This window comes from Rhinatrema bivittatum, chromosome 1 (genome assembly GCF_901001135.1).
Source record: "Rhinatrema bivittatum chromosome 1, aRhiBiv1.1, whole genome shotgun sequence".
Taxonomy (NCBI): Eukaryota; Metazoa; Chordata; class Amphibia; order Gymnophiona; family Rhinatrematidae; genus Rhinatrema; species Rhinatrema bivittatum.
The window spans coordinates 712,482,173-712,496,266 of record NC_042615.1 but is presented as its reverse complement, the minus strand read 5'-3'; the positions used below and the strand labels follow the sequence as shown (position 1 = coordinate 712,496,266).

The window sequence follows — 14,094 nt, the reverse complement described above, 5'->3', positions numbered from 1 at the left end:
CCCACATTACAATTACCAGCATTTTATTCCCCGTACTTCCTCATACCCAAGAAATCGGGGGGCCTTTGACCCATACTAGACCTAAGGAAGTTTAACAAATTTCTCACCAAGGAGAAATTCAAAATGGTATCGTTGAAGTCAATTCTTCCACTCATTCAAACCAACGATTGGATGTGCTCCATCGACCTGAAGGATGCTTACACACACATCCCAATCCATCCATCCTCGTGGCGTTACCTGTGCTTTCGCTACAGACATCAACACTACCAGTACAAAGTTCTTCCCTTTGGGCTATCTGCTGCACCCAGGGTATTCACCAAATGCATGATAGTGGTGGTGGCTCATCTCAGGAAACAAGGTATAACCATTTTTCCATATCTGGACGATTGGCTCATAATAGCCCCAACTCCAAACGTCTTACTGGATCACCTCCATCGGGTGATACACTGCAAGAACTAGGGTTAGTGATCAACTTTCAGGAATCACACCTACAACCAACTCAACAGTTGCAGTTCATAGGCGCATGCCTGGACACTACGTGCAACAGAGCATACCTTCCAGTCGACAGAATATCACATTTCCGTCAACTTCTACACACCTCGAAACATACTCAGAGGCCCGTCAGCAAGACAAGTCTTGGTAATTCTGGGCCACATGGCAGCGGCGAACTTCACGGTTCCCAACACCAGGTTACACATGAGACGCCTACAATAGGGTCTAAAACGCCAATGGAAACAGCATTCACAACCATTGACGCAGAGGGTATTGCTGACCGTAGAAATGAAAAAAGATATAGCATGGTGGCTCCTAGATTCCACCCTGTCAAAAGGAGTGTTATTCAGCCCCCCATCTCACAATGCAGTCCTAACCACAGATGCGTCTCGCAAGGGATGGGGTGCTCATCTCGAGATTTACGAAACCCAAGGGTTATGGTCACCCTCAGAACAGAATCTACAAATAAATCTATTGGAACTGAGAGCGATTCGCAATGCATTGCGAGTCTTCCAAGACCACCTGAAGGGACGCAGGGTCATGATCTACACAGACAACCAAGTAGCGATGTTTCACATCAACAAACAAGGAGGGTCCGGTTCATGGTCCCTCTGCAAGGAGACCCTGACAATCTTCGAACACGCTCACAAGAATTGCATACACCTCCAAGCAACTTACCTACAGGGAGTTGCAAACACAAGAGCGGACAGACTAAGTCGCATCTTTCATCCCCATGAATGGACACTCAATACAGAAATAGTCCAGGACATATTTCTACAGTGGGGAACACCTTTGATAGATCTCTTTGCAACAGATATCAATGCACAAGTTTCCAACTTCTGCTTGATACGACCAAGCCAACTCAGCATCGCCCAAGATGCCTTCCTCATTCCGTGGACGACAGGCCTTCTGTATGCCTTTCCTCCCATACCTCTCATAACAAGAACAATTCAGAAGTGTATAACGGACAAAGTTCAACTGATACTCATAGCCCCGGCCTGGCCGAGGCAGCCATGGTACAGTTCCTGCTTCAACTATCCATCAAGGATCCAATTCTATTGCCGAATCGTCAAGATCTTCTCAGCCAAGATCAAGGAACAATTCTACACCCACTACATTCATCTCTACACTTGACATCGTGGAGATTGAAAGGCTCCCTCTGACAGAAAAAGGAGTTTCCTCTTCAGCACAATTCTTTTTTGTTACAATCAAGGAAACTCTCAACTAGGGAAAATTATAGCTATAAATAGAAACGCTACTCTGCCTGGTGCAATTCCAACGATGTACCACCATTGGACTGCTTCCCAGAAGTGCTCATTGATTATCTCCATACACTATGGGGTAGATTTTAAAAAGCATTTACTCGAGCAAAACTGGTTTTTGCTCGAGTAAATACACTTTACTCAAGTAAGTGGGCTTTTCAAAATTGCTACAATATATGCCATTGAATTGTCCATAGGATTTACTCAAGTAAGTGCACTTTACTCGAGTAAATAGCTTTTGAAAATTGCTACGATAGTATGTCACATTTACATGCGTAACTCCTTTGAAAATGACCCCCTATATGTCGCTGGTCTAGCAACATCATCCATCAGAGTTCACCTCAGTGCCATAGGCGCTTATCATAGACCAATCAATGACATTCCTATATCCAATCACCCATTACTGACTCGTTTCATGAAGGGTTTTAACACACATTTGTCCTCCGGTATCCAAACCTCCAGTTCCATGGAACCTCAACATAGTTCTTGAACAGCTCATGCTTTATCCCTTTGAACCCATGAACTCGGCACACATTAAATACCTCACCTGGAAGGTGATATTCCTGGTTGCAGTAACATCAGCACGAAGAGTTAATGAGTTACAAGCTTGGTCCATTATCCTCCATACTTGCAATTTCCTCACCAGAAGGTAGTTCTACGAACTCATCCATCTTTTCTACCGAAAGTAGTTACTCATTCCATCTCAATCAGACAATGGAATTACCAACCTTTTTCCCTAAACCCCATGCAAACGATGGGGAAAAACTACTGCACACACTGGATTGCAAAGAGCGTTAACACACTACAAAAAGAGAACGAACTCGGACTTCGGTGTTTCTCAACTCTTTGTCTCCTGTGACCCAAAGGCACCTGGACTACCAGTGGCTAAATGCACCATCTCCCGTTGAATAGCGCAGTGCATCAAATTCTGCTATGAAAAACAGAGTTTGTGTTTACAGTCTATTCCTAAAGCTCACCAAGTTAGAGCAGTAGCAACCTCCTTAGCACACCTAAAGAATGTGCAACCCATAGACATTTGCAAGGCAGCTACATGGTCATCACTGCATACCTTCACATCTCATTACTGCCTTGACCAACAAGCAGCCATGGATGCGAAGATAGGGCAAGCAATACTGCAATCTCTATCCTCCTGTCCACAGTGACTGCCACACTGTCAAAGATCACGTCCGACTATATATATCATAATGACGTGATCGGGAGCTTTGGACTCCCATGACAGCTTGGCTAATTCAGCCCTGCTATCGACGGGAAAAAGCAAGTTTGCTTACCGTAAACGATGTTTCCGTAGATAGCAGGATGAATTAGCCATGCTGACCCACCCTCCTCCCTGGCAATCACCAAGTCTTCAACTACACTACAGCTTAATCACAGACTGAGGAGATTCCGTTACTTCCTGCGCGGGAACACACGCGCAGCCGCAGAGAGCAAAGCTCTGTTCTCTGCTTTGACAAGCTCCGCCTCCTGGGCCTGATTGACAGATCCCATGACAGCATGGCTAATTCATCCTGCTATCTACGGAAACATCGTTTACGGTAAGCAAACTTGCTTGTACTTTGGCGTTGCTAACAATGTAATTGCACAGAGCAAACACTTGCTTTTACTTTTAAAAATGCCAGACTATAAACCCTGTCTTTATTTTTTGTGGGGCAAAGAGGTCAATAGATTGGAATGTTTCTAAAAGCATTCTAATTTAATTGAACATACTTTAGAAAAAAGTTTGACATTTTGTCAGAAAAGTGTTAACAATGTTTTATCTTTCTAAGGTTTACAGCTCGACCTCTAGTGGAAACCATATTTGAAAGAGGAATGGCCACATGTTTTGCATACGGGCAAACAGGCAGTGGGAAAACTCATGTAAGTAAACTTATTCATTCATTATCTTCACAAATATTTCAAAATAAAGTTTTTCACTCATTTTAAGTATAAACACAATTTCATTTATTAAATGATTTCATGTGTGTTTTATCTTTGATAGAGTTTAAACAATTGCCAATTTCTTGTTTTGGACTTTAGACTATGGGTGGTGACTTTTCAGGAAAGAACCAAGATTGCTCTAAAGGAATTTATGCATTAGCAGGTCAGTCATCTCCTTTTTATATGCAGATTATGCTGTGCAGTAACTACTTTGCATCTAAAAATGCACATATTCCTTATCATTATTCATTGTTTTTATGCATATTCGTCTCCCAGCTATCAGATGCCTTTTGATTGTTAATGCATTTGAAGCTTCCAGTGTACAATGCTGAGAAAGTATGTAAAACCTCTACTATGGTCTGCATTTTAGCAGTGTATACTCAAAACAAAAAAAAAATAGATCTAATAAAACCTTAATAATAGACAGAGATAACACCATTGAATAAATAACTTGAACAAAAAGATATTTCCCCTGCACTCAGGCAGGCCAATCCACACCAGTGGGTTATGCATTCCTACCAGCAGATGAAGACAGAGTAAAGCTGACTCATTGACATCACTGACATATAACCTTTCCCTGACATCAGTATTCTACATGTCCAGCAGATAATGGTCATGCATCCCCTTTGTGGGAATTGGTTGTGGTTTAAAAAAAAAAAATTGCTGTGGCCTGCATTTGGCCGTGTACAGCCGGGTGTTCTAGGGGTGCGCGCAGGAGGCCATCAAGGCGATTTGGCTACTACAGGTTTTGTCGTCATTGGGAAATCCCCATGTGGAAGTACCAGTTACGCCTAGCCTGCCTCCCCCTGTAGCTGCATTACCTATACCAACTCCAGGGAGGAGCTGGACGTACTCGTCCACCAGGCTGTCCTCGATGCCTTCTGGAATCTACAACCTCAGTCGATGCCAGCCCCCATACCGTCACCAACACCGGAGCCGGTATGGGCGCTGCCCTCATCGTACCCTACTAATGACAGCCTAAGTCATCGAAACTGACTCGTCCTTCTGCGCCTCCATGGGCCCCTATACATATCCCAGGATCCTCGAAGGGCAATGGGGATTCTAATCCCGCTTCGGCACCGATCCCATCGAGACCTAAACCAACCTCCTCTCTGAGTCTTCTCCACCAGAAGAGTGGAGACTATCTCTCCAAATGACATCCCTTTCGACCTGGTCACTAAAGAGGACCAGAAGTTTTCGGGAGGGTCTAGGTCGTAAAATCTTCCGGGGATCCATATTGGTGTCACATAATGCTGTTTACCAGCATTGTTTGACACAACACCAAGGAACCTCACTGCCATCCACATGAAGTTCGAACAACATGTGATTGCTTCGAAACGTCCTCCCGTTGCCGGCAACAGGACTCTGTTCTAGATGGTGAACCTGGCTTACGGCCCAAAATCCAAGATAAACTAGCTGATCTGCCATGCACTGCAGATCATCTCTTCGTGCACAAGGTCCAGCAGACAGTGGCTCAATTGCAAGACCACTGCGAGACCCTGCGACAGCTCTCTGTTTCTTGCAAATCCTCCCTCCTCTGCTAGAAGGACCTTTTACTGCTCACACGAGTATGATCCAGCTCCCGCGTGAGACCAACCAGTCCACTTCAAAAAGCACGTACATGTCAACAGCTGATATCCAGATTACACCAGCTCCGCCAGTTGGGCAGGCTTCTGGATTTTGAAACCTTGCCAGAGAACAGAACAGTCCATCCTACTGAGGACCAGGGCTCAGGACACCATTCCCCGGACACAGCAAGGCAGAGGATTTTAATCCTGCTATTTCCTACTTCCAAGGAAAACAGGTGACCTCCGCCCATCCTGGACCTGAGAAATCTCAACAAATTTCTTCAGAAAGAAAAGTTCAGAATGGTGTCTCTCGGCACCATGCTTCCCTTACTACAACAACGAGATTGACGCTATTCTCAGGACCTTCAATTCGCTTCATAGTGAGTCAACAGCATTTTCAATTCCAAGTTCTGCTATTCAAACTAGCTTCGACACCTAGTGTATTACACCAAATGCCTAGCAGTGATTGCCATTCATCTACGAAAAAACAGCATTCACATGTTTCCTTACCTAGACTGCCTAATAAGGAGTCAATCCAAATAAGGAGCTCTAAATTCTCTCACTATAAATCAATTAAATTTGCTGGGATTTCTGATCAACTACCTTAAATCCCATAAGGATCTGTCTCACCTCCTTGCCTCCATCGGAGCAGATCTGGGCACTACAGTCCAAAAGGCCTTCCTGCCCAACAACCGCGCAGACAATCCTATAAGACTGTCCACATCTCTGCGCCTCAGCCCATCAATTCTTCCCATTGCTGGGCGACATGGCTTCCACGGTCCACATCACTCCTATGGCCAGACTAGCCATGGGAAAAACTCAGTGCACTTTAAAATTCAGTGGCTTTAAACCGTTTAACTGCTTTTGTCCCTGATCCATGTCACTGATCCAGTAACCAATTCCTCAGGTGACTTTGGCCACGGTCGCATCCAACTTGGGTTGTGGAACTCGTATTAACAACCTCCAAACCCGAGATGTGTAGACTCCGCTCAATGAACAGTCTCACATCAACTTCCTGGAGCTTCGAGCCATACGTTATGCCCTTTATGCCTTCAAACACTGCCTCTCACACAAAACTGTGGGGATACTGTCAGACAACATAGTGGCAATGTGGTACTCGAACAAGCACGGACGTACAGGCTCTTATCGGCTCTGCCAGGAAGCCGCGCAGATCTGGGCCTGGGCGCCTACACACGCCATGCATCTCTGGGCCACTTATCTAACAGGCATATCGAACATACTAGCAGACCATCTCAATCGATGTCTCCATCCCCATGAGTGGTCTCTGAATCCATGTGTAGAGAGCAAAATCTTCTAGCACTGAGGTCAACCAACCATCGACCTCTCTGTGTCTGAATTGAACCACAAAGTGGACAGATTCTGCTCCCTACACAGACAACGAAACGGGTTAGTCATGGACGCCTTTGCTCTCCCCTAGAACAAAGGCCTCCTATAGACGTCTCCTCCGATACCGCTCATAGCCAAAAAAACTGTCGTGAAGCTACAGCAGGACAGGGGTTTAATGATTCTCATACCCCCTTACTGACCTAGACAAGTATGCTTCCCCATACTTCTCGACCTATCAATCCAGGAACCAATTCGCCTGTCCACAGCTCAATCTCGTAACACACAATCATGGCAATTTATACCATCCGAACCTTCAAATCTTTTCACCAATGTTTTCAGGTACTTGTAGCTTCACGAAATCCTTCCACACGTAAATCTTACCATTTGAAATGGACAGGATTTACCAAATGGTGTATATAAAAAGGTATTGGCCCTTTTCCTGCCCCACTCCATCTCTATTAGGCTATATAGGGTACCTTTCAGATTCTGGTCTCAAGACTTCCTCTTCACAGGTACACCTTAGTGCCATTGCAGCGAACTACCAGGGAGTAGGGGATGCCCTGATAACTGTTCAACCCCTTAATGAGTCTGCTTATGATGAGCTTTCTACAACTTAACGGAATGGGACCTAAATGTAGTGCTCACAAGGCTCATGAGTTCCCTGTTTGAGCCTTTGCATTCCTATGACATTAAAAATTCTAACATGGAAAATTCTTTTCCTCGTAGCTCAAAGGGTCAGTGAGTTACAAGCCCTTGTTGCATACTCACCCTACACTAGGTTCCTCTGTGACAGAGTGGTCCTCAGTACTCACCCTAAATTTCTTCCTAAGGTGGACACAGTCTCTTCCCTTACTCAATCTATAGTCTGCCCACTCTTTTCCCAAGGCCTCACTCTCACCAGAGCGAGAGGTTTTTGCACACCTTGGACTGTATGCGTGCACTTGCATTCTATCTAGACTGCATTGCAGTCCATAGGAAAACCAACCAACTCCTGTTTGTTTCTTTTGACAAAAACAAGCTGGGAGTTGCAGTGGGCAAACAAACTCTCTCCAACTGGCTAGCAGACTGTATCGAATTCTGCTATGAGGAAGCAGGTCTTCCTCTCCAGGGGTGAGTGAAGACACATTTTGTAATGGCCTTGGCAACATCAGTAGCACACTATCATCAACCGTCAGGGGGGGACTCGGAGTCACCTGGTGGCGCTAGAAGCTCGCCTGTTGATGCATTGGGTGGAGCGGCACCTTCTCAGCATTGCCGCGTCTCACATAGCAGGGGTAGACAACGTTCACGCAGACTTCCTAAGTCAGCATCAGCTCGACTCCAGAGAGTGGGAGCTGGCGGACAGGGCCTTCCAGCTAATCTGCGACAGATGGGGACAGCCGGCCATGGATCTGATGGCCACCTTTCAGAATGCCAAGGCTCCACGCTTCTTTGCCCGGCGCAGGGAACCGGGGGCGTAGGGGGTGGATGCCTTGGCGCTTCCTTGGCCGACGTCGATCCCTCTCTGTTTTTCCCCCCTGGCCTCTGATCGGCAAGGTCCTTCGCCGAATAGAACGTTACCCAACGGAGGTCATTCTGGTGGCTCCCGAGTGGCCACGGCGTCCATGGTTTGCAGACCTCCTAAATCTAGCATTAGAGGAACCACTGCGTCTGCTGGCGTTACCAAATCTACTTCATCAGGGGCCTATTTGTTTCGATCAGGTAGATTGCTTTTGTCTAGCGGCATGGCGTTTGAGAGGCGCCGTTTAAGTGGTAAAGGCTATTTGGATGCGGTGGTCTCCACCCTGCTGAGATCTCATAAAACCTCCACTTCTTTATCTTATGTGCGGGTTTGGAAGGTTTTCGAGTCTTGGTATATTGCTCGAGCAATTCAGGCTACTCGGGCATCCGTTTCCGATGTTTTAGCCTTCCTTCAAGACGGTTTGGCCAAAGGGCTGTCCTGCAGTTCATTGCGGGTGCAAGTGGCTGGACGGGGGGATGCTGGCATCACATCCGGATGTTGCCCGTTTTCTTAAGGGGGCAAAGCATCTGTGTCCTCCGTTGATTGTTCCTTGTCCCTCCTGGAACCTAAACGTGGTGCTAAAGGCCTTGTGTGCGCCACCATTTGAACCACTGAAGAGAGTGACCTTGAAGGAACTTACGTTGAAGGTAGTATTTTTGGTGGCAATAGCTTCAGCTCGGCGAGTCTCTGAACTTCAGGCATTGTCTTGTAGGGAACCTTTCTTGAGAATCTCTGAGTCCGGCGTTAGTCTCCGGACGGTTCCCTCGTTTCTACCGAAAGTTATTTCGACTTTTCATTTGAACCAGTCGGTGGAGCTTCCAGCGTTTTCACAACTCGACAGGAAGGATCCCCTTTCCAAGGATCTGAAGAAACTGGATGTGCGTAGGACCCTTCTGCGCTATCTGGAAGTGACTAATGGTTTCCGGGTTTCGGATCACCTCTTTGTCGTCTGGAAGGGGCCTCGAAAGGGTAATATGGCATCTAAGACCACCATCGCGTGGTGGTTGAAGGAGGCTATTAATTCTGCATACCTTTTAGCTGGTTGGCCCTTGCCTTTAGGGCTCAGGGCACTCTCGACATGTTCCCAGGCGGCTTCCTGGGCATAGTGTCACCAGATCTCTTCTCAAGAGATCTGCAGAGCAGCGACTTGGAAATCGTTGCATACCTTTGCACGGCATTATCGGCTGGATGTCCAGGACTCCAGCGAGGGCAATTTTGGAGCAGGCGTGTTGAGAGCGGGCCTCTCCGGGTCCCAACCCAAGTAGTTCTGAGTTCTGGTACATCCCGGGAGTCTGGACTGATCCGGTACGTACAGGGAAAAGAAAATTAGGTCTTACCTCCGATAATTTTCGTTCCTGTAGTACCAAGGATCAGTCCAGAGTCCCACCCGCTTCTGCACTAAGTCGGAGAGTCCGCTGTTTTTCTATTGCTATTCTAGTTGGTTTGGGGATGAAGATTCTTATTTCTGTCTATCCCTGGTTTTCGGGTCAGGTTCCTTGTTGGGTTTAGTGATCCGAGGGTTCCCCGGTTGAACTTCATGTATATAGTTAGTTTGTCAGCTGGGGGTTCTTCTGCTTTGACATTATGTAATACTGACAGTCTGTGGGTGGCACCCTGGTATTTATGACAGAGCCTGACAAGTTTTGCTCTGTCTCCATCTGCTGGTGCGGAGGCAAAACCCCGGAGTCTGGACTGATCCTTGGTACTACAGGAATGAAAATTATTGGAGGTAAAACCTAATTTTCTTATGGCTGAATTTGTTGGATGCCTGGAGAGCCCAATACCCTACAGGACATGACTTTACATGTTACTCGCCTAGGTACCAATTATATTTTATTTATTTATTTATTTAACATTTTTATATACCGGGCTTCATGCAGGATTGCATATCAGCTCGGTTTACATTATAACTGAACAAGACATGCATGTAGAATGCAAGTTACATAGAACAGGGACTTAAAACTTGGAACAGAATACATGGGTAAAATAACTTAAACATAAAGGAAGAATGGGAAACTTAAAATTATCTTTGAATGTGAAGTGTTATATAGTCAAATAGATATTTTTCTTTGTACAGATGACATGCTGAAACTGGCAGGAGCCATGGATATACTAACAAGCAGTATTTCAGTTCATAAGCCGGTCCTATTTCCCCTGAAATTTTATCAAGGATGCTCTGTTAGCAAAACTTGGAGATTTAATCCATCATTATTGGGGAACATGAAACTTTGTGAAATGATAGAGGCAGTAAAGGAGTACAGAGATATTTACGAGGGGGCAGAACAGAACCCAGTAGTGATTTGGGAGGTGCTCAAAACTGAGTTGAGGGGGGAAATTATTAGCTTTGCAAGAGACCAGAAAAACTCAAGGTACAAAAAGAAAAGTCATTAGAGTGATGAGTTAGAGTATTGGGAATTCAGCATAAGGGTACTTATTCGCAGAGGGTTTACAAGCTATTGCAAAATGCAAGGGAAGAACTACAGCAGCTTCAAGTAGAAGATTTAGAGAGGGCATTGCAATTCTCTCATCAAACATTTTATGAACAGGGAAACAAGGCAGGAGCACTGCTGGCTTGGCTGATAAGAAAACAGTGAGCACAAACATCAATAAATGCTATTTGTGTGGGTGGGGTTGTCCATGATATTAAAGGGATTAATGATATTTTTAGACTATTATGCAAAACTATATACTGCTCAAGGGTCGAGTCACCAAGCAGATTTGGAATGGTATTTGCAGGGAGTTGATCTGTCGCAAGTAACGGGGAGGCAAGCGACAAGGCTAGCGGCCCCTATAGCAGCACAAGAAATTGGAAAGGCAATCTTGGGTCTTCTGTCTAGTAAAAGTCCTGAGCCAGATGGCTATGATATTGATTTTTTTTAAAAAGATTCTCCCATGAGTTGCTGCCTTTCCTACACAAAGCATCTTAGGGAGTTTCCGGATACAGAACACAATTTGACTGATGTGACAATAGTGGTGTTGCATAAGCTGGGAAAGAATAAGCTAGAGCCAATTTCCTATCGACCAATATCCCACCTCAATGTAGATGCTAAAATATTAGCAAAAGTCCTGCAGTTAAGATTACCGTATTTTTCGCACCATAAGATGCACCTAGGATTCAGAGCGGGAAAATTTAAAAAAAAATAAAAAAAATGGTGTGCTAAACCAGCCCAAGTGCAGGAGATCATTCCCGGACCCCCGCTGGACCACCAGGGACTTTTGGCAAGTTTTTCTTTTTTGGGGGGGGGGGGGGTCAGGAGGGTGGGGAGAGTTGTAGTTAGTTTTTGGGGTTTGTTTTTTTTTTTTATTTAATATTCACTCCATAAGTCGCACAAACATTTTTCCCCCACTTTTGGGGGAAAAAAAGTGCATCTTATGGAGCGAAAAATACGGTATATAGCATTATGCCTTATTTGATTGGAAAGGACCAAACGGGATTTATTAAGGGGTGACTGTCAACTAATACCCGGAGGTTAATAGATATAACATTAGCTAGGCAAGAGAAGAGGGAGGACCTGGTGGTAACCTTGGATGCAGAGAAAGCTTTTGATAGATTGAGTTGGCCTTTCTTGTTTAAAATACTGAAAAAAGTAGGGTTTCCAGAGGAGTTCAGATCTTGGGTTGGGGCCCTGTACTAGCACCCCCGAGCGAGAGTATTGACTAATGGAGTGGGCTCTGATCCCTTCCTGGTTCTTTGGGGTACTCAGAAGGGGAGTCCTCTGTCATCCCTGTTCTTTGATTTGCTGTTGAGGTGCTGGCAGCTAAGATACACTCAACCCAGAGATTTCTGGATTTAAGGTGGGAGGAGTAGAACGTACTATCTCTTTGAATACAGATGAGGTTTTTCTCTTTCTGACATCTCCAAAAAGATTAAGCCCACAGCTATTGGCTGCTTTAAATGTGTGTAGTCTATTCTCGGGATATAAGATGAACTGTACAAAATCAGAGGTGTTTCCTATTGGGGAGTTAACAGCAGATGCTATACCCCCTGTTTTTCAAATTTCAAAATGGCACAAAACGGGATCAAATATTTAGGTATTTGGGTAACAAAAAAGCCTTCAGACTTGTATAGACATAATTATGCAATGTTAGTGGACCGGATTCAGAAAGATTTGGGGCTTGGGATAAGAACATAAGAAATTTCCATGCTAGGTCAGACCAAGGGTCCATCAAGCCCAGCATCCTGTTTCCAACAGAGGCCAAACCAGGCCACAAGAACCTGGCAATTACCCAAACACCAAGAAGATCCCATGCTACTGATGCAATTAATATTAGTGGCTATTCCTAAGTAAACTTGATTAATAGCATTAATGGACTCTCCAAGAATTTATCCAAACCTTTTTTGAACCCAGCTACACTAACTGCACTAACCAATTTCTTTCTGGGTCCAGAAGAATTAATTTTCTTAAGATGAATGTACTTCCTAGGCTGATATATTTATTTTAGCATGTTCCATATTACTTACCGGGTGGGTTCTTCAAGTCCTTGTAAGGGGTATTAGGGAAATTTATATGGCACAGCAAAAAAGCGCTATTAAATTGAGTAAACTTTGGAGGCCGAAAGAGGCAGGAGGGACAGCACTTCCCTGCTTGTGGGGATATTGCTGGGCAGCAGGGTTAATGAGTGCCTTGCCCTGGTTCCACCAAGACCAGGTGTCACCCTGGTTCTCGCTGGAGGTTCAGTTGATGGGCGGGCAGGATCTATCGATGCTCTTGTTGCAACTAGAATTAAGGGATGGAGGATGTCGGATTATTTCAGCAAGTACTCATGTTTTTCACACTATTAAGATTTGAAATACAGTGTGTAGGAGCTTGGCATTTCCCTCACAGACTTTGTCGGGTCCTATGCCCATACAGTGCAACCCCAAGCTGCCAAGTACTTCTTTGTATAGAGGAGCAGCGGAATGGTGGAAACTGGTACTGAAGTTCCTGGGGCAACTTTGGGAGCAGGAGGGTGCGCAGCTGCGATCATTCTAAGATCTTTAAGAGGATTATGAGGTGTCAGGGGATTCGGAATCTTTTTACTGGAGGCTGATGGAGGAATTGGAAGCATATAGGAGAAAGGGATGGGAGTGGAGGATGCCCGACTCAGTGGAAAAAGTTATTGTTCGCGAAGGTATGCCACGGAGAGATATTTCTAAGTTTTATAAAGCAGTGTTGGAGTGTCAAATGGAGAGAGATCCCCCTCTTAGACTGGAAGAGCAATGGAATAGGGATCTGCATCTGAACTTGACTGCAGAAAATTGGAAAAATACTTGGCAGAAGGCATATAAGATTTCTATATGTAATAAGAGGGTAGTACTAATGGTAAAACTAATTTATAGGGTGTACAGGTTCCCAGTATACTATACTAAACTTTCAGCTAGTGCATCCAATCTCTGTTGGAGGGGATGAGGGCAAGTGGGTACTACGTACTTGCACGTATGGTGGGAATGCCCTTTGACAGATTTCTGGAAACAGGTGGGACATGAGATGGGGTGCATTTTGGGTGGGAGAGTTAACTTGGAACCTCTTATGTTTACTGGGAAGATGGGGTGATCATAACTGAAGTACAACTAAGAGGCAACTTGTGGATCATTTGATTCATGCTGGGTGATTTACAATTGAGACCCTATGGAAGGCTGCCCCTACAGTTACTTGTTGGCACCGACAAGTGCATGATATTTTTTTGATGGAAGAGCTTACATATATGCTTAGAAGGCAGTCCTTCCTGTATGATAAAGTGTGGCTCCTAACTTGTCATATTGGGTAGCTCAGAGTTGACTGGAGGGAATCTTATTTGCAGGGTAATATATGTATATTTAAATGCCTGTTTTTAGAATCTTGTTGGGGGTGGGGGAATAATTTTGATGTCTCTACGATGTGATTAAAAATGGGGGAGATGAGCACTGGCTGTGATTTTATTGCTTGGCGGTTGATGCTGAATATGTTTTTGTTTTTACGGAAAAATAGAAGGAAGGAAATAAGTTTAAAAAAAAAAAGGTATTGCCTAC

At 44.9% G+C, this 14,094-nt stretch overlaps 1 protein-coding gene across 2 annotated transcripts in view; it reads left to right on the top strand.

The window, feature by feature from the left end:
* KIF2A (kinesin family member 2A) overlaps positions 1-14,094 on the top strand; it is a 266,717-nt gene that overhangs the window by 157,303 nt on the left and 95,320 nt on the right. For both annotated transcript variants that reach the window (XM_029576454.1, XM_029576445.1), the window contains exons 10-11: positions 3,539-3,629; positions 3,789-3,852. In XM_029576454.1, the coding sequence (XP_029432314.1) occupies positions 3,539-3,629; positions 3,789-3,852 (155 nt within the window). The remainder of the gene's footprint in view (positions 1-3,538; positions 3,630-3,788; positions 3,853-14,094) is intronic.